The sequence below is a fragment of the Capra hircus genome, chromosome 28 (assembly GCF_001704415.2).
Source record: "Capra hircus breed San Clemente chromosome 28, ASM170441v1, whole genome shotgun sequence".
Lineage (NCBI taxonomy): Eukaryota > Metazoa > Chordata > Mammalia > Artiodactyla > Bovidae > Capra > Capra hircus.
The window spans coordinates 41299754-41327609 of record NC_030835.1 but is presented as its reverse complement, the minus strand read 5'-3'; the positions used below and the strand labels follow the sequence as shown (position 1 = coordinate 41327609).

The 27856-nt window shown below is 44.2% G+C and overlaps 2 protein-coding genes across 3 annotated transcripts in view; one reads left to right on the top strand and one right to left on the bottom strand.

The window, feature by feature from the left end:
• C28H1orf131 (chromosome 28 C1orf131 homolog) overlaps positions 1–12865 on the bottom strand; it is a 32909-nt gene extending 20044 nt beyond the window's left edge. The window contains exons 1-2 of one of the 2 annotated variants that reach the window (XM_005698970.3): positions 12707–12865; positions 7072–7415 (exon numbers count right to left, since the gene is read on the bottom strand). In XM_005698970.3, coding sequence (XP_005699027.1) covers positions 7072–7415; positions 12707–12794 — 432 coding nt within the window. In that variant the 5' untranslated portion in view covers positions 12795–12865. The remainder of the gene's footprint in view (positions 1–7071; positions 7416–12706) is intronic. The other variant, XM_018042338.1, reaches the window with a different exon arrangement.
• GNPAT (glyceronephosphate O-acyltransferase) overlaps positions 12880–27856 on the top strand; it is a 37147-nt gene continuing 22170 nt past the window's right edge. The window contains exons 1-2 of the mRNA XM_005699006.3: positions 12880–13152; positions 22681–22863. Of these exons, the coding sequence (XP_005699063.2) occupies positions 13075–13152; positions 22681–22863 (261 nt within the window). The 5' untranslated portion in view covers positions 12880–13074. The remainder of the gene's footprint in view (positions 13153–22680; positions 22864–27856) is intronic.

Below are 27856 nucleotides of genomic sequence, written 5' to 3'. Positions count from 1 at the left end.
TGAGCAACAAATATACACAGTAAGCTTTCAGGAAATACTGGCAGATCTTTACTCAGCAATGCATTACAGGCTCAGAAGCCGTGTGTGTGCGCCACAGTCCACGCCATAGGATCCACGCGTCCCTTCTGATCTACGGTACACTGCTCTACTGTTCTTACTATGTCTTTCTTGTCTCTTTTATACAGAGGCCACAGAGGAGGCTAAGGTTCATGAAACGGACCTGAGTTAAGGGTGGAGAAATAGGCTTATCAGACACAGCCCTGATGGCTGAATAATACTTGTATCGTTTAAGCTGCACCTGACCCTTTCCTAAGAGCACAGGAACTTTCTTTCTCACAGGCAGCCTTGCACTCATTAAAGAGTGGGCTCATTCACTCCACTCTCAAATCACAAGTCTAGGCCACCCTGTTTTGAACCTGGACCCTGCAGTAAACACCTCACCTAGTCCCCTCACGCCTCTGGCTACCTATAATCCATTTACCAAGCAGGGGACATAGTAATCTTTTCAAAATATAAATCAGATCACTTCACGCCCCTGCTTAAATTCTTCCATGTGGTTCTCCATGCACTTTAAACCCAAAGGCCCCAAGCCTCTGGGGCCTGGTGTGACTGGCCCCAGCCTGTCTCTCCAACAGCTCACACCTTCTACCCTCTGTCCTCCTCCTGCTAGTCTCCCAGCTCCTAGAAACTTGCAGGCCTCCATATAGCTCAGGACATCAGCAGAGCCGTCTTCTGCCTACACTGCTCTCTTCTCTCCCATCCCTGGCACCCTTCAACAGTGTCAGCCTAGAGTCACCTCCTTGGACGCTTCCAACCACCTGCTCCAATGGAGGTTCTGCCTGTTACTCTCAGGACCCTACATTTGCTTCAGTGTCTGTAACACTTTTAAAGTATATTATTAATTTATGCAGGGTTTGCCTGACTGCACTCATAAACAATATACTCCATGAAAGCAGAGGACTATTATCTTGTTTACTGTGGCATCTCCTAGGTCTGGCAAGTAGTAGGCACCCAATTACTTACAGAATTAATGAATGAACGAGTCAACGTAAAGGTGACCTCTGACCTACTATTTCTTGTCAAATTACTTCCGTAATCAGAACTTTACAAATGGGACATGATCAGGAAGGTTTTTTACGGGTCAGATATCTGGGTTAAATATACAAATGGTGGCTGCTGCTGCTGCGTCGCTTCAGTCGTGTCGACTCTGTGCAACTCCATAGACGGCAGCCCACCAGGCTCCCCCATCCCTGGGATTCTCCAGGCAAGAACACTGGAGTGGGTTGCCATTCCCTTCTCCAATGCAAGTGAAAAGTGAAAGTGAAGTTGCTCAGAGGTGTCAGACTCTTGGCGACCCCATGGACTGCAGCCCACCAGGCTCCTCTGTCCATGGGAGTTTCCAGGCAAGAGTACTAGAGTGGGGTGTCATTGCCCTCTCCGACAAATGGTGGCCAAGTTCCCAAATGAGTCCATTAAAAGGGGTTCTGATCACCAACTCCAATGTAGGGGAGAAGGCTGCCTCGCATGCGGGAGCCAGTGTATAATAAAGCAGTGTACTGTAGATCAGAACACACACAGAACACACAGCTGGGTGTTCACAGCTCAACGCAATTCCGACAGTATGTACCGGAGACAACACAGATCCCACAGGCAAAGGGCTCAGTCCGATAATACCATCCCCACTTCAGACCAGCTGCAAGCTCAGACTGTTACCTGTAGCACATCTGACCCACCACCTACAGACTGCAAGTTCTCCTGACCCCCTTCTTGTGTTGAACTAATTTGCTCAAGTGGCTCACATAACTCAAAAAACCCGTTTACTTCCTAGATCACCAGTTTATTCTAAAAGGTGGTAACTTGAGGACAGTCAGATGGAGGAGATGCAGAGGGCAAGGCATGTGGGAAGCAGAGAGGACCCTGCACCCCCTCTCTGGGCCCCACTCTCACAGCACCTCCACATGCTCACCAACCCAGAAGCTCTCCAAACCAAACCCCATCCTCTGTGGAGTTTCAGAGATTTCCTCACACAGGCATAACTGAGTATATCTGCCCTCTCCAGCTGTGAAAAAAAGAGAAGAGAAGAGAAAAGCAAAGGAGAAAAGAAAAGATATAAGCATCTGAATGCAGAGTTCCAAAGAATAGCAAGGAGAGATCAGAAAGCCTTCCTCAGTGATCAGTGCAAAGAAATAGAGGAAAACAACAGAATGGGAAAGACTAGAGATCTCTTCAAGAAAGTTAGAGATACCAAGGGAATATTTCATGCAAAGATGGGCTCGATAAAGTACAGAAATGGTATGGACCTAACAGAAGCAGATGATATTAAGAAGAGGTGGCAAGAATACACAGAACTGTACAAAAAAGAGCTTCACGACCCAGATAATCACGATGGTGTGATCACTCACCTAGAGCCAGACATCCTGGAATGTGAAGTCAAGTGGGCCTTAGAAAGCATCACTACGAACAAAGCTAGTGGAGGTGATAGAATTGCAGTTGAGCTATTTCAAATCCTGAAAGATGATGCTGTGAAAGTGCTTCACCCAATATGCCAGCAAATTGGGAAAACTCAGCAGTGGCCACAGGACTGGAAAAGGTCCGTTTTCACTCCAATCCCAAAGAAAGGCAATGCCAAAGAATGCTCGAACCACCGCACAATTGTACTCATCTCACACACTAGTAAAGTAATGCTCAAAATTCTCCAAGCCAGGCTTTAGCAATATGTGAACCGTGAACTTCCAGATGTTCAAGCTGGTTTTAGAAAAGGCAGAGGAACCAGAGATCAAATTGCCAACATCTGCTGAGTCATCAAAAAAACGAGAGTTCCAGAAAAACATCTATTTCTGCTTTATTGACTATGCCAAAGCCTTTGACTGTGTGGATCACAATAAACTGTGGAAAATTCTGAAAGAGATAAACATACCAGACCACCTGTCCTGCCTCTTGAGAAACTTGTATGCAGGTGAGGAAGCAACAATAAGAACTGGACATGGAACAACAGACTAGTTCCAAATAGGAAAAGGAGTACGTCAAGGCTGTATATTTTCACCCTGCTTATTTAACTTCTATGCAGAGTGCATCATGAGAAAGGCTGGGCTGGAAGCAGCACAAGCTGGAATCAAGACTGCAGGGAGAAATACCAAAAACCTCAGATATGCAGATGACACCACCCTTATGGCAGAAAGTGAAGAGGAACTAAAAAGCCTCTTGATGAAAGTGAAAGAGCAGAGTGAAAAAGTTGGCTTAAAGCTCAACATTCAGAAAACAAAGATCATGGCATCTGGTCCCATCACTTCATGAGAAATAGATGGGGAAACAGTGGAAACAGTGTCAGATATTTTTTTGTGCTCCAAAATCACTGCAGATGGTGACTGTAGCCATGAAATTAAAAGATGCTTACTCCTTGGAAGGAAAGTTATGACCAACCTAGATAGGATATTAAAAAGCAGAGACATTATTTTGCCAACAAAAGTCCGTCTAGTCAAGAATATGGTTTTTCCAGTGGTCATGTATGGATGTGAGAGTTGGACTGTAAAGAAAGTCTGAGAGCCGAAGAATTGATGCTTTTGAACTGTGGTGTTGGAGAAGACTCTTGAGAGTCCCTTGGACTGCAAGGAGATCCAACCAGTCCATCCTAAAGGAGATCAGTCCTGGGTGTTCATTGGAAGGACTGATGCTGAAGCTGAAGCTCCAGTACTTTGGCCACCTCATGTGAAGAGTTGACTCAGTGGAAAAGACCCTGATGCTGGGAGGGATTGGGGGCAGCAGGAGAAGGGGACGACAGAGGATGAGATGGCTGGATGGCATCACCGACTCAATGGACATGAGTTTGAGTGAACTTCGGGAGTTGGTGATGGACAGGGAGGCCTGGCGTGCTGCGATTCACGGGGTTGCAAAGAGTCGGACACGACTGAGCGACTGAACTGACTGCCTGCCTGCCTTCTCTAGAGGTCAGGGGGTAGGACTTAACTATCCAGTCCTCTAATCACAAGGTTGGTTCTCCTGGCAACTAGTTCCCACTCAAGGATGCTTTCCAAGTCACTTCACTAACAGAAAGGACACCTTTATTTCTCTCATCTTTGAAGAAATTCTAAGAGTTTTAGGAGTTCTATGCCAGAAACAGGGGCAAATGTTTAATGTAATATTTCTTATTATATATCACCATATCACACCCAAGAATATCTGTTTCAATACACTGTGTAGTTGGATCATTTTTGATGGCACAACCTAAATTCTGGGAAAAGAAGGTCACTTACTTCCCAGTACCTCTTGTGTTCTCAAGAGTACTTCAGACAACAGACGGCAACAGGAACTCACATGGAGAATTGACTGGTGGGGGGAGCCACATAAATGGAGAAATTAAAGGAAAACAGGAATAAAAAACAAACAGAATACTTCAAAGATGACCAGCTGTTTCTGTGATTGGTCAGTGGAAGCCACCATTATTTTATCATGTCTGCTTCCATGTCTAACTGTCTGATGGTGACTTGTAAGTTTTCAGAGAGCAGGGGCCACAACATGTACATTTTCCCATGTTCTGCAAACTCTTAGCATAGCATTGTGTGTCCTAATTACTCCAAAGAACTGGCCTTTGCCTGGTGTGCCTTATACCCAGGATATGCCATAATGACTAGCACAATATTAATTTGCAGTTATTTATATGTTGCAATATCAGCACTCTAAAGTCTTTTTATGGGCATATGTATTTTCATTGTGTTCACATACTGTCTCCTTAGCCAGACACATTTACATCTTCAGAAGATAAATTTTTTAAAGGAGAAAAGGGCAGAACACCAAGAAGAGCTAAAAAATTTCATCAAGATGAGGAAGTTCAAATGTAAAACGAGGACTTCCCTGCTGGTTCAGTGGTTAAGAACCCACCTGTCAAGGCAGGGGACCCAGGTTCAGTCCCTGGTCCAGGAAGATTCCACATGTCGCAGGGCAACTAAGCCCGTGCACCACAACTACTGAAGCCCATGTGCTCTGCAACAGGAGAACCCATGGCAATGAGAGGCCCACTCACCACTGCCGGAGAACAGCCCCGCTCACCACTGCCAGAGAACAGCCCTCGTAGCAGCGAAGACCCAGCACAGCCCAGAATAAACAAACAAACAAAACGGTCCACATCAAAAGGTAAAGCGAGCTGAGGTTCCTGAGAAAAGCCAACTATAGTGAAAAGGGGATTCTGTAGAGCAGAAAGAAAGACTGCTGTACATGTTCTATTATTAAGAGACAGGGAGATACAGACTCATTCAATGACAACTTTTTTTGTCCTTTCTATTAGAAAAAAAAACAAAATAAAGCTCTATTCCAGAAGGATGAACGCAAGTGAATATAAGAGGAAACTAAAGACAGAGACATTTCAGGAAACAAAGGTATCTAGGTGCTTAGTATCAGTTAAATTCCCCAAAGGCAGTACTGTATTTCACAGCACTGTTCTCCAACCTTCTTCATATCATGGCACACACAGAAAGTACTAATATTTGTCTGGCCCAAGGTAGTACCCTATGTAAAGAATACCAATCTTTGGAAGCTCCCTGGCTGGCCAGCTTGGGAGCTCTGGCTACAAGGGCCAAAAGAATCCATTTCTTATCTGCCTATAAGAATTCCCATTGCCCCAGTACTTGGATACTGTAAGAATTGGAAAGCTGACCTAGGATCAAAGGAGATATGGCTACATCCTAGCCTGTGTTCACACGTTCATCAAGAATGTGCAAGCCTAGCTGTCTTTGCAGGGGGTTGAATCATGGTCTTCAAACAGATATGCCGCTGCTGCTGCTGCTGCTAAGTCGTTTCAGTCGTGTCCGACTCTGCGCGACCCCACAGACGGCAGCCCACCAGGCTCCCCCGTCCCTGGGATTCTCCAGGCAAGAACACTGGAGTGGGTTGCACTAAAGCCAGGAATCTGTGAATGTGACCTTCTCTGGAAAAAGAATCTCTGTAGTGTTATCAAGTTAAGGATTTCATGATGAGATCCATCCCAGATTTAGGGTGGCCCTACATCCACGGATGTATTAACAAGCAGAGACATCACTTTGCCTAACAAAGGTTTGTTTAGTCAAAGCTATGGTTTTTTCCAGCAGTCATGTATTGATGTGAGAGCTGGACTGTAAAGAAGGCTGAGCACCAAAAAATTGATGCTTTCAAATTGTGCTGCTGGAGAAAACTCTAGAGAGTCCCTTGGACAGCAAAGAGATCAAACCAGTCAATCTTAAAGGAAATCAACCCTGAATATTCATTGGAAGGACTGACGCTAAAGCTGAAGCTCCAATACTGGACCACCTGATGCGAAGAGCTGATTTTTCTTGGAAAAGACTCTGATGCTGGGAAAGACTGAAGGCAAAAGAAGGGGACAGCAGAGGATGAGATGTTTAGATAGCATCAGCAACTCAATGGCCATGACTCTGAGCCAACTCCAAGAGGTAATGGAGATCAGAGGAGCCTGGCGTGTTGCAGTCCACCGGATCACAAAGAGCTGAACAGGATTCAGCGACTGAACAACAACATCCAATGATGGGTGTTGTTCCAAGAGAAAGGCAAGAGATCTGAGACTCAGGCACCAGGAAGAAGGCCACGTACAGACGGAGGAAGCGTTTAGTGTTCTCTAAGTGTCGGAAGATGGAAGAAGCAAGGGAGAACTCACCCTCTGAAGAAGGGAGCAGGGCCCAGCCAACACCATAATTTGGACTTCGAGCCTGCAGAACTGTGAGAGAATGAATTTCCCTACAGCAGCGCCAAGAAACCAAGACAATCCTCTTTCTCTTTTGCTGACAGACAAGTTTATAGGACATGCGGAAAGCAACAGAAGTGTAAACATCTGGATTTCTTCAATGAACCTGACAAACACTTGTGAAAAAGTTTGGAAAAGCAAGCACACCCTCTCGTGGACTGAATTCTGGGCCAGAATCACAACTGCAGCCCGAGGCTGCTGCTCAGCAGAGTCCCTCTGCTCTTCATCAGAATGGATGTTCCTGGAGAGAAAGCAGTTTCTGCCTGTTTTGTTCACTGCTACACCCCAGTGCCTAGAATTGCGGCAGGACAACATCAGGGTTTGCACCATATGGGCCGATTCATTACCTTTGCGTTCTCCTCTTGATCTGGGTTCTGTTTTCTTTTTTTACTTCGGCTGTGAAACTGTACCACTTCTACTGGTTCCCTGTCATTCCTCAGGGGAGAGCGGGCTGCTGCAGCTCCAGAGACTACAGGTCCCGCAGAGGAACCACTAGGGGTCACAGCAGGAGCGCCCTGCAGCTCTTCCTGGAGCTCCTGGAAGAAGCTGGCAGCACTCTTCCTCTGGCCTCTGACAAGAGATTCAGGCTGGGGAGCTGGCTCTGTTGCCAAGGATGCCAGGGTCCCCGTACCTCTCTTCTTCTCTCTCTTTTTTCTGACTCTTTTCTCTTCTGTTTCATCTTCTGTCTCTCCTGTTTGTTTGAACACAAAAAGGAAGAATAAATATTTTGTGCTTCAGCTGTCACCAATATAAAAATCATATGAATGCACGTGTCCACATGTCACAGTTTACAAACACCCAGAAATACACACAAAGAAGATATCTGTTTTTCTTCAGAGGGTCATATCCAATATCTGCACAATCATCTCTTCCCAAAGTAATTACACTCATGTCTTTGATTCTTAGTACAATTACCCAGTCCTTACCTTGGTCCTGACTAAAAGCGTCATCCTAGCTGGCTCACAGTCTGTGCTAAAAGTGTACGTACATCCACCACTGCTTCTTTTTAACATTCTCTAGGGTTACAGGTGGGTACCATAGTCTTCCTGTTTCCTTTCATGGTTATAAACTAAAACGAATCTAAGACAACTGGCTTAATTTGAAAGCCTTTGAAAGTGAAAAAGTGAAAGTCGCTCAGTTGTGTCTGACTCTTTGTGACCCCATGGACTCCTCCGTCTGTGGAGTTTCCAGGCAAGAACACTGGAGTGGGCAGTCATTTCCTTCTGTAGGGGATCTTCCTGACCCAGGGATCGAAGCCGGCTCTCTTGCATTGCAGATTCTTTACCATCTGAGCCACCAGGGAAGCCCAAGATGAAGCTAAGACAATTGGCTAAATTTGAATGTCTTTATTTTCAACTAACATACCTCCCCTTTGTTTTAACTGTTTAAACTCTGACCAGTCACCTGAAGTTTCTGACAAGAACTCAAGGCCTCACTGACTGACAGTATGAATATCACAGGGCTCTCTAAATATTAGCTGAGTATTTATGCTTGCTTGTATTTTCTCAGTTTTTTATTCAGTAAATGTGTATCAGACTTCTTTAACTGGCCCCCAGTGGTCCAGTGGTAAAGAATGCGCCTTGCAATGTAGGGGACACAGACTTGACACCTGCCCCTGGAAGATTCCACATGCGGTGGGGCAACTAAGCCTGCAGGCCACGACTTCTGAGTGCATGAACTGCGCCTACTGAAGCCTGTGAGTCTAGAGCCTGTGTTCTGCAACAAGAGAAGTCCCCGCAAGGAGAAGCCGGCACACCACCACTGCAGAAGAGCTCTTGCTCATGCTCGCCGCAACTAGAGAAACGCCCAGGTAGGTGCAGCAGTGAAGGCCCAGTGCAGCCAAAAATTAAATTTAAAACACAAACCTTTAATAAGAAAATATATGTATTAAGAGACGACTAGAAAACCTTGGTCAAGATGTGGAGTAGAAGGATGTGTGCTCATTTTCTCCTGCAAGAGCACCAAACCTGCAGCTGGCTGCTGAACAATCATCGACAGGAAGATGCTGGAACCCACCAAGAAAAATACACCCCAAGGCGATGGCACCCCACTCCAGTACTCATGCCTGGAAAATCCCATGGGCGGAGGAGCCTGGTAGGCTGCAGTCCATGGGGTCGCTAAGAGTCAGACATGACTGAGCGACTTCACTTTCTCTTTTCACCTTCATGCATTGGAGAAGGAAATGGCAACCCACTCCAGTGTTCGTGCCTGGAGAATCCCAGGGACAGGGGAGCCTGGTGGGCTGCTGTCTATGGGGTCGCACAGAGTCGGACACGACTGAAGCAACTTAGCAGCAGCAGCAGCATGTCCAAAGACAAAGAAGAAGCCACAGCGAGACAGAGGAGCGGTACAAACACAATAAAATCAAAACCCATTCCCAACGGGCGGGTGACCCACAGACTGAACAATAAAACCAAAGAAGTTCTCGCACTGCTGTGAAGTTTCTGAACCCCACGTCAGGCTTCCCAGCCTGGGGATCTGACAAAGGGACTTGGAATCCCCAGGGAATCTGGCCTTGAGGGCCAGTGGGATTTGACTACAGGCCTTCCGGAGAACTGAAGGAAACAGAGACTCCGGTCTTTGGAGGTCACAAACAAAATTTTGTACATACCAAGAGCCAGAGGAGAGGGGCAATGACTTCACAGGAGACTGAACCTAAACTACCTGCTAGTGTTGAGGGCCTCCTCTGGAGGTGCGGGTTGGCAGCGGCTCACCACAGGGACGGGGGCACTGGGAGGTCTCCCTTAGAGTAAACCCTCCTGGAGTTTGCCATTAACCCTACAGTAGAGCCCTCAGACCCCAGGGCTGGGATGCCTCAGGCCAAACAACTACCAGGGAGGCAGTGCAACCCCACCCATCAGCAGACAATTGGATCAAAGCTTTACCGAGCAAGGCCCTGCCCACCAGAGCAAGACCTAGGCCCTCCTATCAACAAGCCTGAGTAAGAGATAGTTGCTCAGTTGCAACCCCATTTTGTTGTAATAAAAATGACAAATAATATACAAGGGAACTCCCATCAGGCTATCAGCTGATTTCTCAACAGAAACTCTACAAGCCAGAAGGGAAAGGCATGACATATTTAAAGCGATGAAAGAGAAGAACCTACAACCAAGAATACTCTACCCAAGAAGACTCTCCTTCAGATATGATGGAGAAATTAAAAGCTTTCCAGACAAGCAAAAGTTAAGAGAATTCAGCACTATGGAACCAGCTTTACAACAAATGCTAAATGAACTTCAGGCAGGAAACACAAGAAAAGGGAAAGACCTACACAATTAAGACCAAACAATTAAGAAAACGGTAATAATATAGTAGGATATTAGTATATTATATACAGTAATAAAATAATAGGATCATACATATAGATCCTTAAATGTAAATGGATTAAATGCACCAACCAAAAGACACTGACTGGGTGGGTGAAAAATGTACATGTATGCACATCCACTTACCACATCACTCTACTTGATCCCCCCTAAATTCTATGTAATTATTTTATATCATGAATCATGTTCCCATTATGGCTTGCAATTGTAACTACATTTTAATTTTGTCTGGCTATTGACTGTGAAAACTGACAAACATCTTTTACTTTGTAATTATGTAACTACTACTCACTTACCACTACTGTATCATGATTGGTCAACAGAAAAATAATAGAACTCTATATCACCAAAACTCAGATCTAATAGAAAAACCTGTAATCACTTTTAAAAATCCAGAAGCATATGAGAATTATCTTAAATTTTTTTGAAAAATACAGATGCTCATATACACAATGGAGTATTACTCAGCCGTTAAAAAGAATTCATTTGAATCAGTTCTGATGAGATGGATGAAACTGGAGCCGATTATACAGAGTGAAGTAAGCCAGAAAGAAAAACACCAATACAGTATACTAACACATATATATGGAATTTAGGAAGATGGCAATGACGACCCTGTATGCAAGACAGGAAAAAAGACACAGATGTGTATGACGGACTTTTGGACTCAGAGGGAGAGGGAGAGGGTGGGATGATTTGGGAGAATGGCATTCTAACATGTATACTATCATGTAAGAATTGAATCGCCAGTCTATGTCTGACGCAGGATACAGCATGCTTGGGGCTGGTGCATGGGGATGACCCAGAGAGATGTTATGGGGAGGGAAGTGGGAGGGGGGTTCATGTTTGGGAACGCATGTAAGAATTAAAGATTTTAAAATTTAAAAAATAAAAAAATAAAAAAATAAAAATAAAAATAAACAATTAATAGATGGAGAAAAAAAAATACAGATGCTCAGGTAGTTTTTTCTTCAGAGCTCCAGCTACATTTCTAATGAGCACTCATGTATAAAAACAATTAGACTATAGATGATCTTTTCCTTTTTACCTAGTTTCACTTTTTCTTTCATATTCAGCGCTCCCGTTTCATTTAGTTTATGTTCTCCAATTTCTCCATTTCTTTTTTCTTTCTAAAAAGCTTTTGTATACATATGTATAATATATATTTAAGAAAACTTGAATTTTTGCCTAAAAAAATTACATTTTGATTCCACTTGTTTGACTTAGTATAAACAGAATGCTAGATTTCTAATTAAAAAATAGACATGCACAAACAACAAAGGTTTACTGTATAGCACATGGAAATATAGTCAATATCTTGTAATAACCTATGATGGAAAATAATTTCAAAAACTAATACGTGTATTTGTATAAATGAATCACCGTGCTGTGCACCTGAAACACTCTAAGCCAACTATATTTCAATAACATAGACACATTAAAAAAAGAGCCAACTAAACTTTGGCATCAGGGATATAAAAACAAGTAGATACAGCCGTGTCTTCAGAGCTCCAAGTGTAAGTTCCAGCCTGTGTTAACACAAACTATTATTTAGGATTTTGCAGAAAAACTCTTCTCCTCAGGACTTCTCAAGGTCAGAGACTAATTCTTCTCTGTTTTCCAACATTTCCAAAGGCCCAGAGATACTCTGTCCACAGTACAAGTCAATACAAGTGAGTGAGTTGGAGACAGACAGTGTGGGGCTTAGAACCCAAGCTCTTCAAGTTACTAGCTGGGTGAACTTCCAAGTTTTTTAACCTCTAGTGCTTATTTCTACAATAATGCCATTTGTCTCTTAATAATAGTATTAATGACAATATCTATTTCATAGAATTGTTGTGATAATTAAATGACTATATACATGTAAAGTATGGAGTATATATGGTAAAACCGCAATGCTTTTTTAGCTATTATTTTTATTCCAAGCTATGTAATGAGCTTAGAATTTTGAGCAACTGGCTCCAAAATAAAACAGCAACATCACAATACAAATGGAAGAAATGCGTTTGACCTATAAGGCACTAACGCCTAATGATTTCTGGTGCATGAAGCAGTGTCATCTTCCCTGAGGTAAGCTCTTCAGAGTGTGTAGAACTGGCTCCTTGCTTAAGTGTCAGGAGTTCGCAACCTTTAATGATAAGTTTCCTTTTCTGCAATCAAGATGAAGGAAGGCGAGCATAAGTCAGCCAACTTAAGGCTGAAAGGTCGTGAAAAGCTTCATGTGAAACCGTTCTCTGAAGTCACTAAAAGACTGGGTCCCAACGCGACAAGGTGCCGCCAATGCCCGCGGGTCAGGCGGATCTGGGGGTGCGTGGGGGAAAGGGGCTTCCCAGAGGTCGAGAGTGAGAAAGGCCGCTATTTCCAGAGCATGAGGTCCTGTGCACATCTCCTCGTTAAGTCTGAAAGCCTTAATGCTTTCGACAAGCAAGCCGGTCGGCCCTCACACTCAGGCACGAGTTGGGACATCTGATTCATAGAAAGACTCACAAACCCCGGTCGTAGGCGAAGGGAGAGTGCAGGACCCATTATCTGAACCGGGTTGGACGAGCCGAGGGGGTGCTCGAGGAGCAATCATCTTTAGCCTGAAAGCTCAGGCCAGCCACGTCCGGGGTCCTCAAGTCGGCTCTCCACGTGGGCTCCGAGGCCCCGCACTCACCAAAGTCGTAGAGGTTCTGGAGCAAAGCGTCCAGAAGGGCCTGAGAACCGGGAGGCGCGGAAATCGCCAACCGGGTCTCCTGGGCCATCGTGAGGCCGGCGGGCCGCGGCGAGACGGCGCAGTTCTCGCGGGCCTCCCGCCGCTCGGCGTCCGCTTCCGGTTTCCGACCGGCTGCGCGCGCCGCAAGTCCCCGCGCGGCTTCCGTCCTGGTTAAGATGGCGGCGCCCGGGGTCCTGTGGAGGGGCTGTAGAGGGTGCTGCCGCCCTAGGCGAGGTCGGGCCGCCCCGCGCGGAAGAACCGCCCACAGCAGCACCGCCACCACTGCTTAGCACGGAGTCCCAGGCCACGCCCGGGACAGCAGCCGCAGCATGGATCGTTCCAGTTCATCCAACTCTTGTTTCTCCGTTGGCTCCACCAGTCCCGGGGCTGTCGTGCTCGTCTACTCGGTATGCGCCCAGGGGAGCGAGGCCGGGGCGGGGCTGCGAGAGGACCCCCTTCTCTTGGTCCCGGGTTCCTCCGGGCTGCGACCCGAGGTCCAAAGGAGTGGGTCCGAGATCCCCAGAGGAGGGACCAGGTGATTGATTTGGTTTCCAGGGCGACGGTGTATCGGTGAGTGTGAACGTCGCTGTGCCTTTAGAAGTTTGTGTTGGTGATGGTTCCTCCGGTTCCTGCCCGCTCGTTCCTTCCCTTTCACTCCACCAGGCATGGGGCCTTCAGGAAGCCACTGACACCGAAACGAGGGAGTAGAGTTGGGAATCTCCCTCTCATCGAAGGCGTGTCGAACTACCTTTTGGTTGGTTTCTCGAACCGGAGAAGCCTGCGGGTCTGACCCAACCTGAGGTAGCCTGTGGTTCCCCATCCCGCTCTTTTGCAGGTGTGATATTCCTGGGAGAAAAAGTATTTGGCTTGTGTGTGTGCATCGAGCTTTTAAGACTTTTAATCTAAGAAGATTTGGAGTTTCTGGAAATTTTTATTGTGTTTCTGTCTCTGTCCATGATTGTACTTTTCCCGCAAGTCATTTTGAAAGACAGCTAATGGCACCCGGCCTCCCTACAGTTGGCCTTTTCACCGCCTAAACCCCTTCTCTGATTTTAACTATTTTTTTGCCAACGGAATGTTGGTCACTCACAGTTTCATGAAGAAATTTTGAGGCAGAAATTTGTAGCTCTCAATATTGCACAACCCTGGGGCAACTGACTTAAAAATAAATTAATTTTTATTTACCATAGGAAGAAATAAAAGTGCATATTTTAAAGTCATGCTATCTATGTTCTGGCTTAAATCTAAGGTTAATGTATGTAGGAACGTGGTAACAGGGAGAATATGAAAGAGCAAATAAACAAGAAACTCAGTTTCAGAAAAGAATGTACGTATGATAAAGAATCCACCTGCAATGCAGGCGACCCGGGTTGGGGTCTGGAAGATCCCCTGGAGACAGGAATGGCAACCCTCTGCAGTGTTCTTGCTTGGGAAATCGCATGGACAGAGGAGCCTAGCGGGCTAGTCTATGGGGTTGCACAGAATTGGACATGACTTAGCGACCGAACAACAACAAAACCCACCTCTACCTTCAAATTGGGAAATCAGTGGAACATGGGAAAACGTCTGTCCCCTTGCTGTGAAGAGCTTGGGCTTATAATCGGTGCTAATTGTCCACTCTCCTGAGGTTTATCACTTGTGCCTCTCTCTTCATTGACCTCACTTCATAGATGAGTGAAATATTTCAACCTTGGAATGTAGTGAAGAGGGTTACTGTGTAGCTCTGACTCCCTATAGGTAGCTTTTTCAGCCCTAACCTGGTTTATGAATTAACAGCAATTTTCCACATGTGTATTAAAGGAAATAATTGATTTTTTATTTCCCCCACTCACCAAAGATAAGACTTTGGTCCACTTTTTCACGTGAAAAATTAAAGCAATTGCATGTACACTGTTACTACTTTTGAAGCTAGACAGCAACCCTTACTATTCTTATGACTACAGTCTTTAGTTTCTTGTTAACCTGAACTTTTTCTTACTGGTTCAGACCGCCCTTATATATTTCCTCGCCAATGCTCTTAATTGTGCAACACTCTTATCTTAAGAGATGTTTTAGAAACCGCTGATTGCAGCAGATGTTACAGTAGTAGGTACCTACAGTGTTCTAGTCAGCATTGACAGTGTCCAAGATATGGAAGTTAAAGATCCACCTCTTGCCTTTAAGGACTTCACAGGAGATCGTGAAAATAAACAAATAATCATAATTAAGTGAGATAAGGGCTTCCCAGGTGGCATTAGTAGTAAAGAACATGCCTGCCAATGCAGGAAACATAAGAGACGTGAGTTGAATCCCTGGGTTGGGAAGATCCCCTGGAGGAGGGCGTGGCAGCCCACTGCAGTATTCTTGCCTGCAGAACCCCATGGACTGGTGGGTTACAGTTCATGGGGTCATGAAGAGTCAGGCACAACTGAAGCAACTTTGTACACAGGCAGGTGAGATAAGCACAGTGATTGAGGCACGCTCAGGGTGCTGTGGGAGGGATGAGGAGGGGCACCCAGCCTGTCTGGGAACTTGGAGAAGGCTTCTGAGACTATGACGCCTGAAATGAGATTTTAAGATATAGATTTTAAGATATGAGGAAGAGGAGGACTACCCTAGGCGCCAGTGTCAGAAGACCACACCCTACCATGTTTGGGGGAACCAAGATCGACAAGGGTAGAATAAAGGGAACATGAGAAGCACCGCTGAGCAAATAGGCAGAGGATATTGCCTAAAGGAATTTTATATGTTTAAATGCCCTTAAGGATAAATCTTGACTTTATGGGGAAACCATTTATTTATTTTTTTGGCTGCGCCATGTGGGACCTTAGTTTCCTGACCAGGGATCGAACCTGTTCCCCCTGTGCAGTTTTAACCCCCAGATCGCCAGGGACGTCCCTATGGGGCATCATTTAAGGATGATCGGATTTGTATTTTTGAAAGTCCAAGAGGACTACTAGGTTTCTCAAATGATTGTGTGGATAATCTCTTTTACTTAAGCAGAGACTGTAGGAAGAGAATCTGGTTAGGGAAGGAATCTGATCTGGAAGCATGAAGATCCGGTTAGGACTTTGTTGCCACAGTTCAGGGAAGTGATTGATGAAAGCCTGAAGTAAGGCAGTGGCAGTAAGTCTGTGGAGAAGGGAGACGGGTGAGTCTGTCTGGTGCTCGGGACAGTTACATATGGCGGCTAAGAGGCGGCCGTCTGAAGCTGACTCCTGATTTCTGCGATAGGGCACCTGGACGGATGATGCCACCTTTCACTGATAAGAAAGAGGAAGAGGAACAGGTTTAGTTGGAGTTATACAATAGTAATTTCAGTTTAGGATGTGGTAAGTTGGAGATGTAAGAGGCAACATTATGATTTTTTAACTTGTGAATTATCTTGTTATAGACCCAATACATCACAAAGTATTGGGGAAACATCCAAATACAGTTAGAAATATGCTATTCCTAATGATACGATCTATAAATATATTTCATATGATATTTAAATATGACACCAGAGTGAAAGAGGATGATCTGGCCTTAATACATGGATATGATAGCCATCAGCAAGTAGGTTGTGTCTGAAGCCATAGGTCTGCTTGGAATCTTCCAGTGATGCCACAGATGCCAAGCACACTGGGAGTGGGTAATTGCTGGGTGTGCCCGTGACCCAAATGAGAACTTGCTGTTAGAGCCTGAATGAAAAGTCTAGTCCTGTTACAGTGTCCTGCAAGACTACACAGTCGGGCAGCTGCTCTGACTTGACTCCTCGCTCGCTGGGGTTCAGCCACACTGGCCTTCTGTTTCTCAGAAGTGAGCATGCTCCCTCCTCAGAGTACTTAGAGTCCTCTCTAAGTCCTCACAACATGCTGTGTTTTCCCAGAACTTTGCATTGCTGGCCTTTTATTATTGTTATTATTATTATTAAGATCCCAGCTCAAGCATCATCTCCTCAAAGAGGCCTTACGCCGCCCCCACACTCAGTCTGAAGTAGCTCTCCAATCACTCTTCATTAGTTACTGTTTTATTTTCTTTATATTCGCTCTTCAGTGTTATGCTACGGCAGTCTTATCCTGACTTTCAAAGCTCATTGTTTAACTTGTATGAAGTTTGCAACCATAAGGTTAAAACACTGCTGTTATTCAAAATTAAAGATTATTATATAAATTTCCATTAAATAAATTCTGTTAAAAAAAGTTAATACTCAGCACTTCCTCATTAGTTTACTAAATTTCACTGTTACACTCTTGAAATTATTTATGTCACACTGTAAGGTGGGAATCCTAAAGTACAGTGGCTCCTTCCATCTCCTAAGGTTGTGTTGGTAGCTTGAGGCTTCCCAGGTGGCGCTAGTGGTAAAGGACCCGCCTGCCAATGCAGGAGATGTAAGAGACAGAGGTTCAATTCCTGGGTCGGGAAGACCCCCTGGAGGAGGGCATGGCAACCCACTGGAGTACTCTTGCCTGGAGAATCCCATGGGCAGAGAATCCCATGGCACATAGGTCCGCAGGGCCGCACAGAGTCAGATACGACGAAGCACCTTAGCACACACACAGGCGTTGGTAGCTTGAAACTTGCCACGGTGGGAGGGTATAGACCACAGACACTGGCACGTGCTATAAATCAAGGCTCTCCCGTAGATGCACCTTTACCAGCGTGTTCCTGGTGGACTCCCTACGTGAACCTGTCTTGTTTCTTTGTTGTTTATCTCCTCAAGGGTACATTCAGCTCCCTCAGGCACATTTCCTGTCTACCTTGTTCAGGCTGTATTCTTAGCCTGTAGAACAGTGCCGGGTATATTTGGGGCTCTCAGTCACTGTTGAGTGAATGGGCCCACCAGAGCAGGTAAGGGAGATACAGGTAGAGGCTTGCTGTACAAAGTAAGATAGGGAAGACAGTGGCGGAAAAACACTTCACCTCAGTCTTCTAACTTGAACTCCTCATTGTATTTTGCTCCTGTGAGTATTTTAGGTTGGTAAAAACTTTTCCAGCAAGACATAGGGAAGGCCAGTTACGGAGCAGTAACACTCAACCCTGGTCGCATGTTGGAAATACTTAAAGTACTTTCAAAAATACTTCTGATACGCAGGTAGCACTCACAGACCAGATAATCAGGAATCTTTGGGAGGGGCCTGGGCATCAGAATTTTTTTTAAGTTCCCTGAGTTAATTTTAATATGCAGCCTGTGTTAAAAACCGCTGTATTAGACATTGAGTTAGACCAGATTGGGAGAAGTTTGAGCTTTGGACTGAATATTGGAGAGCTGTCCTCAACAGGGCTCAAGAAGTGGCTTCATTTTAGTAATTTATGTTATCATTCTACAGACAATGATTGGGTTCCTACTAGGGACTAGAAATACAAAAATGTATGACACATGACACGGAGCCTCCCTGGTGGCTCAGTGGTAAAGAACCTGCCCGCCAGTGCAGGAGACACAGGTTCGATCCCTGATCTGGGAAGATCGCACATGCTGCGGAACAGCTGAACCCATGCTCCATAGCTACTGGGCCTGTCCTCGAGAGCCTGTGAGCCACAACTACCAAATCCTGTGCACCCTGAAGCCCTCTGCCACAGCAGAAGCCGCATCAGTGAGAAGCCTGCGCACTGCAGCTAGAGAAAAGCTGTCGCAGCAGTGAAGACCCAACTCGTCCAAAAGAAAGAAAGAACAGATTTTTTTAAAAGACACATGACAAGTTCACAGTCTTGTAGAGGAAACACCAAGTGCAAGTTTATTGAAGTTTTCTAGATGAAAATGTAATGAGGATTCCCTACAAACTCGAAGGAGAAGATGACCATTTGAGTCCTAGGTTATGTGGTTGAAGGCTGAGTACTGTCCAGGTGAACAGTGGGTGAGGGCCATCGGTAAGTGCCCTGTCTCAACAACTGGTACCACCGTGCACCTGGTTACCAACAAAAGAAGCTGTGGCTCTCTGGGTCACACAGCTCATATCCCTGACATGTACCACAATGCCAAGAATATTAATAACAGGTGCCAAATGTTTGATAAGGAATGCTGCTCCTGGAGGTAACTTGAACAAAGCTGTAGGAGCCGTGGGATGTCATAGCTTGTGTAGGTAACTAGGTCTTTATGTAGCCGGGTCAAGTGTTAAGAGGTATGAGTTTGATCCTGCAGTTAACAGAACCATGGAAGGACTGTAGGTGAACACATCTTGGACGTTTGCAGAGTATGCCTACCTGCTGCTCTGCCTGGCACGTTCTTGTTCTGAGGACTCCCTTTCTCCCCACTCCCCTGTCCTCTCTCTCTGCACCCCCCAACCCTATACACACCTCCCCAACTGATTCTGATCCTTTTCTCTTCCCACACCTAGGACCACTAAATGGGAGGTCTCGCAAGATCTTTTTGTCCCTGAAAATTATATCATTTATAATGGTAATTTATGGCATTCTACCCAGTCTGAGCCTATATAACTTATACTGTTACTTTATTAATGAGAAATGTGAGGTTTAAGGTTCTTCAGCAGGCGTCTATGATATGTTACAGTGACTGCAGTTTTACAGCAGAATTCCAACAGTTACAATATTTTCCCCTCATATATTTTCTTTATTTCTATATGAACATTAAAATGTTCACGTTTGCATATTTCACAGGTTTTACATGCTACCCTTTCATACTTAAGCTCCCCATCAATGCTTTTTTGCTTTTGTTTATATTGTTGTTGTGCCTAATGGTGGTCTCAGTTTAAAATTCTGGTTTTTTTTTTTAAATTACCTTAACATTTAGTCATTCAGAATATATATATATTCCAAACACAGCTAGATGTTGGAAATACAAAGATCCAAAGTACAAAGATGCCCTCAAGGTAATTGCATTTTGGTAGGGAGGCAGACTTGCAAATGATCACATGTCATGGGATATATACCATAATAGTTGCATGGAAAGGAGTCCTAATGAGGAAGGCAGAGTGATTCCATCAGGGGGTCTCGAGGAGAGTTTTCGCAGAAGAGTGATACCTGAACAAGGATAGGAACAGAAGGGCATTTCAGGCTGACGGACATGTGCAGAGGCCCAGAGGCATGTCAGCAATGGACTGTGTTGGGGAAATCGAATCACTCACTGTTAAGTGGACCATGAGTGTGGTGAGAAGGAAAAGCCAGGTCTCAGAGGTTCTTGTATGACACCAGGAGTGGTTTAGTTCTTACTCTGAAGGAGGTGAGGGGGAAGTCATATTTTAAACCAGAATTGTGTTTTAAAAAGGGCATGGAGTGGGGACTTCCCCATTGCTCCAGTGCCTGGGACTCAGTGTTCCCAACGCAGGCAGGCCTGGGTTCAATCCCTGGTCAGGAAACTGGATCCCACATGCTGCAACCGAGACCTGGCACTGCTAAATATAAAAGAAAATAAAAAAGGCACGTAGTGGCATGGAAGACTGATTCAAAGGGGCAAAACACAGGCAGGGAGACCAGTGAGGAAGCTATTGTGATAAAGAGCACGGGCTAGACGTGAATGAGAAGACAGGATTGATTCTTAAAGGCCTTGTTAACAGGATGAAATGGATTGGATGTAAAGGGTGAGGGAGGAGAGGTCTAGAATGATGTAAACTGAGGAGTGAGGATGGCATGGAGGTTATTGATTGGTATTTCAGGAAAATGATCAGGTTGTAGGATTGTTCAGAGGAGAAATGAATTCACTTTTGGAAAGGCCAAATTGAAGAAGCGAGAGGACAGTGCAGGGGAGTCAGGAACAAATATTTGAAAGCAGTTGAGTAGGTGAGGGTACTCAACTCTGTGTGGAGTGAGGAGAAGAGGGCTGGAGAGGTTAACACATATTAAAGGAAGTGGGAGGAAAAAAGACATATTTGTAGTTTAAGGAGAAAATTTCCCCCAGGTAGAGACTCTCTGAATTAGAGAAATGAGATGGATTTCCTACTTGACAAGAATCGAGAATTAAAAACCAAAGTAGGAACATTTCAGAGTTGTTGTAGCTGAGGACAGGAAGGCATGCTTGAGAGTGGTGTCACACTGTGCACAGGTTTAGGAGAATGAAGACTAGAAAGAGGCCAGGTCTAGTAATTAGATTTGAAAGAAATATTAGTGTTTGTTACGCCTTTTATAGTAGCAATGAATGAAAACTAGTTCAGACGTCCGGCATTTAAAGTTATATGGGAGAAAGTTATATGGGAGAAACTTAAGTGGACATGGAGGAGTGTTTTTAACATTAAGTTTTTAAAAATCAGGCGACAAAAATATGTGTGTGATTGAGGAGACTATGCCCACAGGCAGAGAGACAAGCATTAGCTGAGATGGTGTCTGGGTGTCGATGTTAGTTTTCTTCTTTGTGCTCTTTTGTATCCTCTGAATTTTTATAATGAACATGTATCACTTTGGAAATTTAAAAAAGTATATTAAGAAATTAAGGAATATAAAGGTGATTATGCAGCCCCTAAAATATTTTAAAACGATATTTATTAATAATGTAAGGAAGTACTTAGAATACGGTTGATAAGATAAACCATATTTGGTATGGTCCATGTTTTAAATTTAAAAATATGTACTTTTTAAATTTGTGAATGAAAAAAATAAGGAAACTAGTAGTAAAAGTTAAGAGGAGTTATTCCAGAGTGTAAAATTGTGGGCAGTTTGTCTTTACTTATGTGTTTCTATGTTTCCAAATTTTCCATAATTAACATGCTGAGTAGTGTAGGATAGTGGTTAGAAACAAGGTCTGTGCCGAGATAAAGCTTGAGGTTGAGTCCTGTCTCTGCCCTTGGAGAGCTGTGGGGCCTTGGCTGAGTTATTCCACTTCTCTGTGCCTTAGGCTCCCCACTGTGAAACGGGGTAGTGAAGCTAACTCCCTCACAGGGTTGTTGTGAGGATTGCCCCTTTGTGGAGGTTAAGTTCTTATTTAGAATACTGCCTGACAGTTAGGAAGCAATGATGCATGTTAGCTGTACTGACGATTACTACTATTACTTTTATCATCAGAAAAACAAACTTTTAAGAATTAACAATTTAGAAGTCATTTAACGATCTAGAAGCCTAATAACAAGCAATTTCGGGGGTGGGTTGGCTAGAACCTGATTTGCAGTGGTTGAAAGGAGATAAGAAATTAATACAACAAAATATGAACTGCCCCAGAGTAGCTTATATGGGAGCACTTTTGTCTTGAGTTTGCACCCGTGTACTCTTAATTTATTTGACACAATGGTTACTTTCTAATGTATGCTTTGATTTAATTTTTAAGACTAAGTGAAGGGACTTTCCCGGTAGTCCAGTGGCTAAGACTCTGCGCTCCCAAAGCAGGGGGCCCAGGTTGGATCCCTGGTCAGGGAACTAGATTCCACATGCCACAGCTGAGTTCGCATGCTGCAAGGAAAGCCTGGCACAGCCAAATAAATTTTAAATGAAAAAATTTTAAAACAAGTAAAAGAGGCAGATAAAACAAGTGTGATGGATGAAACCTGTAAAATAGATCAGATTTGCTTTAGACCTTAGTGCCCCACTGTGGCTGTATTTGTTAACTTCCCCCCAGGGACACTGGCTTTATAAAGATAGCAATCAAAAATAAAATATTACAATTTAGTATCAATTAATTGATCCTAGCAATAGCTACATTTTTTTTCCTTACTATGTGAAAATCTAACATCAGAACACCCTATTCTTTTTTTTGTTTTCCTTTTTTAGGCAAAAATTTGTTTAGACCCACTCATTCTGTGTATGGGATTTTCTCGGATACATATGGTGGTGGGGGTGGTGGGGGTGGTAGTTTAGTCACTAAATTGCTTCGGACTCTTTCGACTCCATGAACTGCAGCCAGGCTCCTCTGTCCATGGGATTTCCCAGGCAAGAATACTGGAGTGGGTTGCCATTTCCCTCTCCAGGGCATTCTGTTGTTATCCTATGTCAGAATAAGTTTTGACAAAGATGAAACCTTACCAATGTAGTTCCTAACCCGTCTTAATTTATTTCACAGCATGTACCTGACTTTCTTTCCTTTGCCTTGTCCACAGAAAGAGCTCAAAAAGTGGGATGAGTTTGAAGATGTTTTAGAAGAGAGGAGGCATGTCAGTGACTTGAAGTTTGCAATGAAATGCTACACACCTCTTGTCTATAAGGGAATTACTCCTTGTAAGCCAAGTGATATTAAATGTAGTGTTCTCAATTCTGAAGAGATTCATTATGTCATTAAACAGGTAAGTGATTCCATCTTTAGCCATAGCCAGATTCATTCATTGTGTACAAGTTTCTTTCTCTTCTAGATTCTGTGAATTTATTTTGCTATTTTTAATGTATCTTTTTGGATTTCACTATATTCAGCACATTCATCTGGTATTTATTTTACCTATAATGCATGTTAGCCTCTTTGCTAGACATTGTGTGTAATAGTGAGCTAGTTGAGCAGAGTTCTTGACCTCTTGAGTGTTTAATAGGAAATGATGACAGGTGTGCAGTCAGTTACAATGAAATACATACACAAGACATGCTAGTGGGAGGCCAGTGTACAAGGACATTAATTAATCATAAGGGCAATTAATTTTGTGCAGGGGGTAAGAGAAGTTATTTTTTAAATGAGGCTCGAAAGATGTGTAGGGACTTTCCATGTGAAATAGATGAAAAGTGTTCCTAGCAGAACAAAGAACTTCTTTCCTGTGGTTTTCAAACCTCATGGCACATTAAAATTATTCAGGGAGCCTTTAAAAGCCCCTGTACCTACATCTCACATGTGGGTGAGTGAAGTGAAGGAAAGGCAGAATCAAGGCTGATGGAGCCATTCACTGAGTTAGGGGCTTAGAAGAGGGATAAGAAGAGGGCCGAAGAGAGAAGCTGTGCTCCGTGCTCTGGGCATGTCACTTGAGATGTCCAGGTCGAAGTCCTAGGCTGGCATGATTGGAGCTTCACGGTGGCGGCCCTTCATGTGGTAGTGTGCGTCTACACCTTGATATTCATGGAGAGAGCCTGCTTCTTTGACATTTAAGTGGAGGTGAGTCAGGTTTATGGAAAATTCTTAATTTTTTTTTTTTTTGGCTACACCACATGGCTTGCAAAATCTTAATTCTCTGACCAGGGATTGAACCTGGGCCTATGGCAGTGAAACCACAGAGTCCTAACCACTGATCTGCCAGGGAATTCTCAGGAAAACTCTTCATTGTCTTAATTAGTTGCTGTCTGTTTTCCTCTGATTTAGACTTATGACCTATGCTGTTAATCATATTGTTTTCATCTAACATGATCTGTCTTGGGGAAATTATTAATCTTCTCTCACTTCACATAAGTGAAGTCAAGTTTCCTCATCTGTTAGAAGATAAAGACAGTTGTTCTCAATACTGACTCTTTGTGAGAATCACCTAGAGAACTTCTGCAGAGGTTAACCACAGTTTTCCACACGTATGTAAACTCTGTGAAGGCAAGAATTTTTTTGTCTCTTTCTCTTTTAAATTGCTATATTTCTGGTACCTAGCACATAGTGCACGTTCAATAAATACTTCTTGAATTAATGGAAAAAAAAATACTTTGGTCCCATCCATAGGGATTCTGACCCAGTTGGTCTAGGTTAAGACCCAGGTGTTCTCTTTTCTTCAACTCCTCCCTTTCTCCTAAATGGCACTTTTGAATTGCCCGGTTCTCCTTGAACCTCCAAATCTACCTCCACATACTCGTGACAGATGACTTTTCTTCCTACTTCACAAAAACAATTTAAGCCATTACGTGAGAACTCTTTGAGCTTGCTGTGATCAGGCTTCTAATTTACCTGCGCCTAATGCACATCATTTTCTTAAATGGAGCCCCTTCTGTTTGAGTTTAGTCCCTACCCCACTCCTTCGCTCTGGATCCCTCCTCTCCCCTCCTCCTCATCCTCAGGGACTTGGCTCTCTTGCCTGTCCAGTCAGATGCCTCAGCTTCTTCCTCTTTATCAGCTCTTCACCATCAGCGCTTAATATGCTCACTGCTCTTCCAGCTTAAATAGACCCCCTTTGACCACGTTCCTCCTCTCCTCAGTACCCCTCCCTTCCTTTCCCACCTCTCTCCCCTTTGAAGAAGTCGGCTGGTTTCCATGGACTGGCTTCCAACCCCTTGTTGTAGTTCTTCCCAAGGCTGTGAATGACTCCTTCCTTGTGACTAAAACCAACCTAGTTCAAGTCCTGGCTCACTTTTGGCACGTGCCTTCTCCTTCCTTTCCATGACACCTTACTCTTCCGCTTGCCCACCACATCTGTTTATTATTCCTCGGTTGTCTTTACGGGCTTCTTTTTTTTAACCTACCTCTTTAAATACTGCTGTTCATCAAGATTTTGTTTTCTCCCCTTATTCTACTCATTCGCTGGGCAGTTTTATTTATTGCCAGAATTCTAAGTACCTTCCTGGTACTAATGTCTCCATATCGTAATATTCGGTTCAGCTTAGTTGCTCAGTCGTGTCCTTCTCTTTGCGACCCCGTGGACTGCAGCACGCCAGGCTTCCCTGTCCATCACCGACTTCCAGAGCTTACTCAAACTCATGTCTGTTGTGTCAGTGATACCATCGAACCATATCATCCTCTGTCATCCCCTTCTCGTCCTGCCTTCCATCTTTCCCAGCATCAGGGTTTTTCCAGTGAATCAGTTCTTCACACCAGGTGGCCAAAGTATTGGAGCTTCAGCTTCAGCATCAATCCTTCCAATGAATATTCAGGACTGATTTCCTTTAGGATTGACTGGTTGGATCTCCTTGCAGTCCAAGGGACTCGCAAGAGTATTCTCCACTACCACAGTTCAAAAGCATCAGTTCTTTGGTACTCAGCTTTCTTTATAGTCCGACTCTCCCAACCGTACATGACTACTGGAAAAACCATAGCTTTGTCTAGACAGACCTTTGTCACTATAGTAATGTCTCTGCTTTTTAATATGCTGTCTAAGTTGGTCATGGCTTTTCTTCCAAGAAGCAAGCATCTTTTAATTTCATGGCTGCAGTCACCATCTGCAGTGATTTTGGAGCCCCCCAAAATAAAGTTTGTCACTGTTTCCATTGTTTCCCCATCTATTTGTCATGAAGTGATAGGACTGGATGCCATGATCTTAGTTTTCTGAGTGTTGACTTTTAAGCCTACTTTTTCACTCTCCTCTTTCACTTTCATTAAGAGGCTCTTTAGTTTTTCTTTTCTTTCTGCCAAAAGGGAGGTGTCATCTGTGTATTTGAGGTTATTGATATTTTTCCTAGCTAGCAATCTTGATTATAATATTACTGTATAAAAATAGTATATTATAAATAATATAGATAATTAGTATCTATTGCTTCAGCCTGGATCTCTTTGGAGTTTCGTATGTGTATTTTTGTAGTTTATTGGATATCCTCTTGGAAGTTCCAAAAGCACCTCATATTCAAGATGTAAAAATCAAAGTCTTTGATTCACCTCGCCCTCATGCCATGGATATGCTCCCCCCCATCCCCCACCCCAGATGACCCTGTCTCCAAGAATGCTCCCCACTATGTGTTAGTTGCTCAAACCAAAAATCTGGATGCCATCTTCCACTTCTTACTTCCCTCTCATATGCTGTCAGTCACTGAGGGCTGCTGAAGTGCTCTCCTAACAGTGAGGTACTCTCCTAAAAATAGCACTTGTCTATTTTCTTTCCGTCTCTGCTGCCACTTCTCCACCTCAGGCTCCCTTTATCTCACAGAGTGCAGTAGCATGAAGTGACCACGTCTGCATTTAAGAGGCCATTCAGGTTTGTGAGATGGAGAATAGACTGAAGAGGGACAGCACTGGGCGCAAGCAGTTGGAAGACTAGCTTCTTTTAGGTTTCCAGGAAGAGGGATCTGTCGGGACGGCATATCTGTTGGGCAGATGAGAAGCCCAGCTGCACAGAATAAGAGACCAGGTCATTCTCTGCTTCTCTGGTTTCCTCCAGTGCCTTGAAGAAGTCATTCCTCCTGAACAAGAACTTGTGTTCTTCATCTGTTCACATCCTTCCTGTCTCCAGGTGTCTTGTCTTTCCTACTGCCCAGCGTTCTTTGCTGGCTCAAACTGGCATGTACATTTCCTATCTGGAGGAAGGTCCCCTCCAGGCCTTGTATTCTTTCTTTTAAATCTCTAGTTCTCTTTCCCTTCTTATCCTGACTCCTTAGAAGTATAGGCTGCCCTCTTCAGTTCAGTTCAGTCACTCAGTTGTGTCTGACTCTTTGTGACCTCATGGACTGAGGCACGCCAGGCTTCCCTGTCCATCACCAACTCCCGGAGCTTACTCAAACTCGTGTCCATCAAGTTGGTGAAGCCATCCAACCATCCCATCCTCTGTTGTCCCCTTCTCTTCCTGCCACCAGTTTTTCCCAGCATCAGGGTCTTTTCCAATGAGTTAGTTCTTTGCTTCAGGTGGCCAAAGTATTGGAGTTTCAGCTTCAACATCAGTCCTTCCAATGAATATTCACGATTGATTTCCTTTAGGATGGACTGGTTGGATCTCCTTGCAGTCCAAGGGACTCACAAGAGTCTTCTCCAACACCACAGTTCAAAAGCATCAATTCTTTGGTGCTCAGCTTTCTTTATAGTCCAACTCTCACATCCATACATGACTACTGGAAAAACCATAGCTTTGACGAGATGGACCTTTGTTGGGAAAGTAATGTCTCTGCTTTTTAATATGTTGTCTAGATTGGTCATAACTTTTCTCCCAAGGAGCAAGAGTCTTTTAATTTCATGGCTGCAGTCATCATCTGTAGTGATTTCAGAGCCCCCCAAAATAAAGTCTGACACTGTTTCCATTGTTTCCCCATCTATTTGCCATGAAGTGATGGGACCGGATGCCCTCCTCACATCCCAATTTCAGAAGTTCATTTGCTGAAATTCATCCAGTAAAAGTTACCGTGGGTCTCCAAGTAACCCGATCCCAGGGACCCGTTCAGTCCCCACTTTGTCCGTTATTGCTGTGTCGTTGCTGGACACTGCCTGCTTCAGGCTGTCTTACCTGGACGTCTGTGACATCACACAGATGGTTCTCTTCTCGCACCCTCTTGTTAATCCATTTTACGTGTTTCTACATCTGCCAGCGTTTCTCAGGATTGGATCTTAACAGCCTCTTTCTCTTCCTCTCTATAGTGTCCCTGATCGATTTTATCCCTTCTCATCATTTCAGTGTTCATCTATAGTCTGATGATATCCAAACGATACCTCTACCCTGGGCTAGATAATTGGCATTCAGAATTTAATCTCTG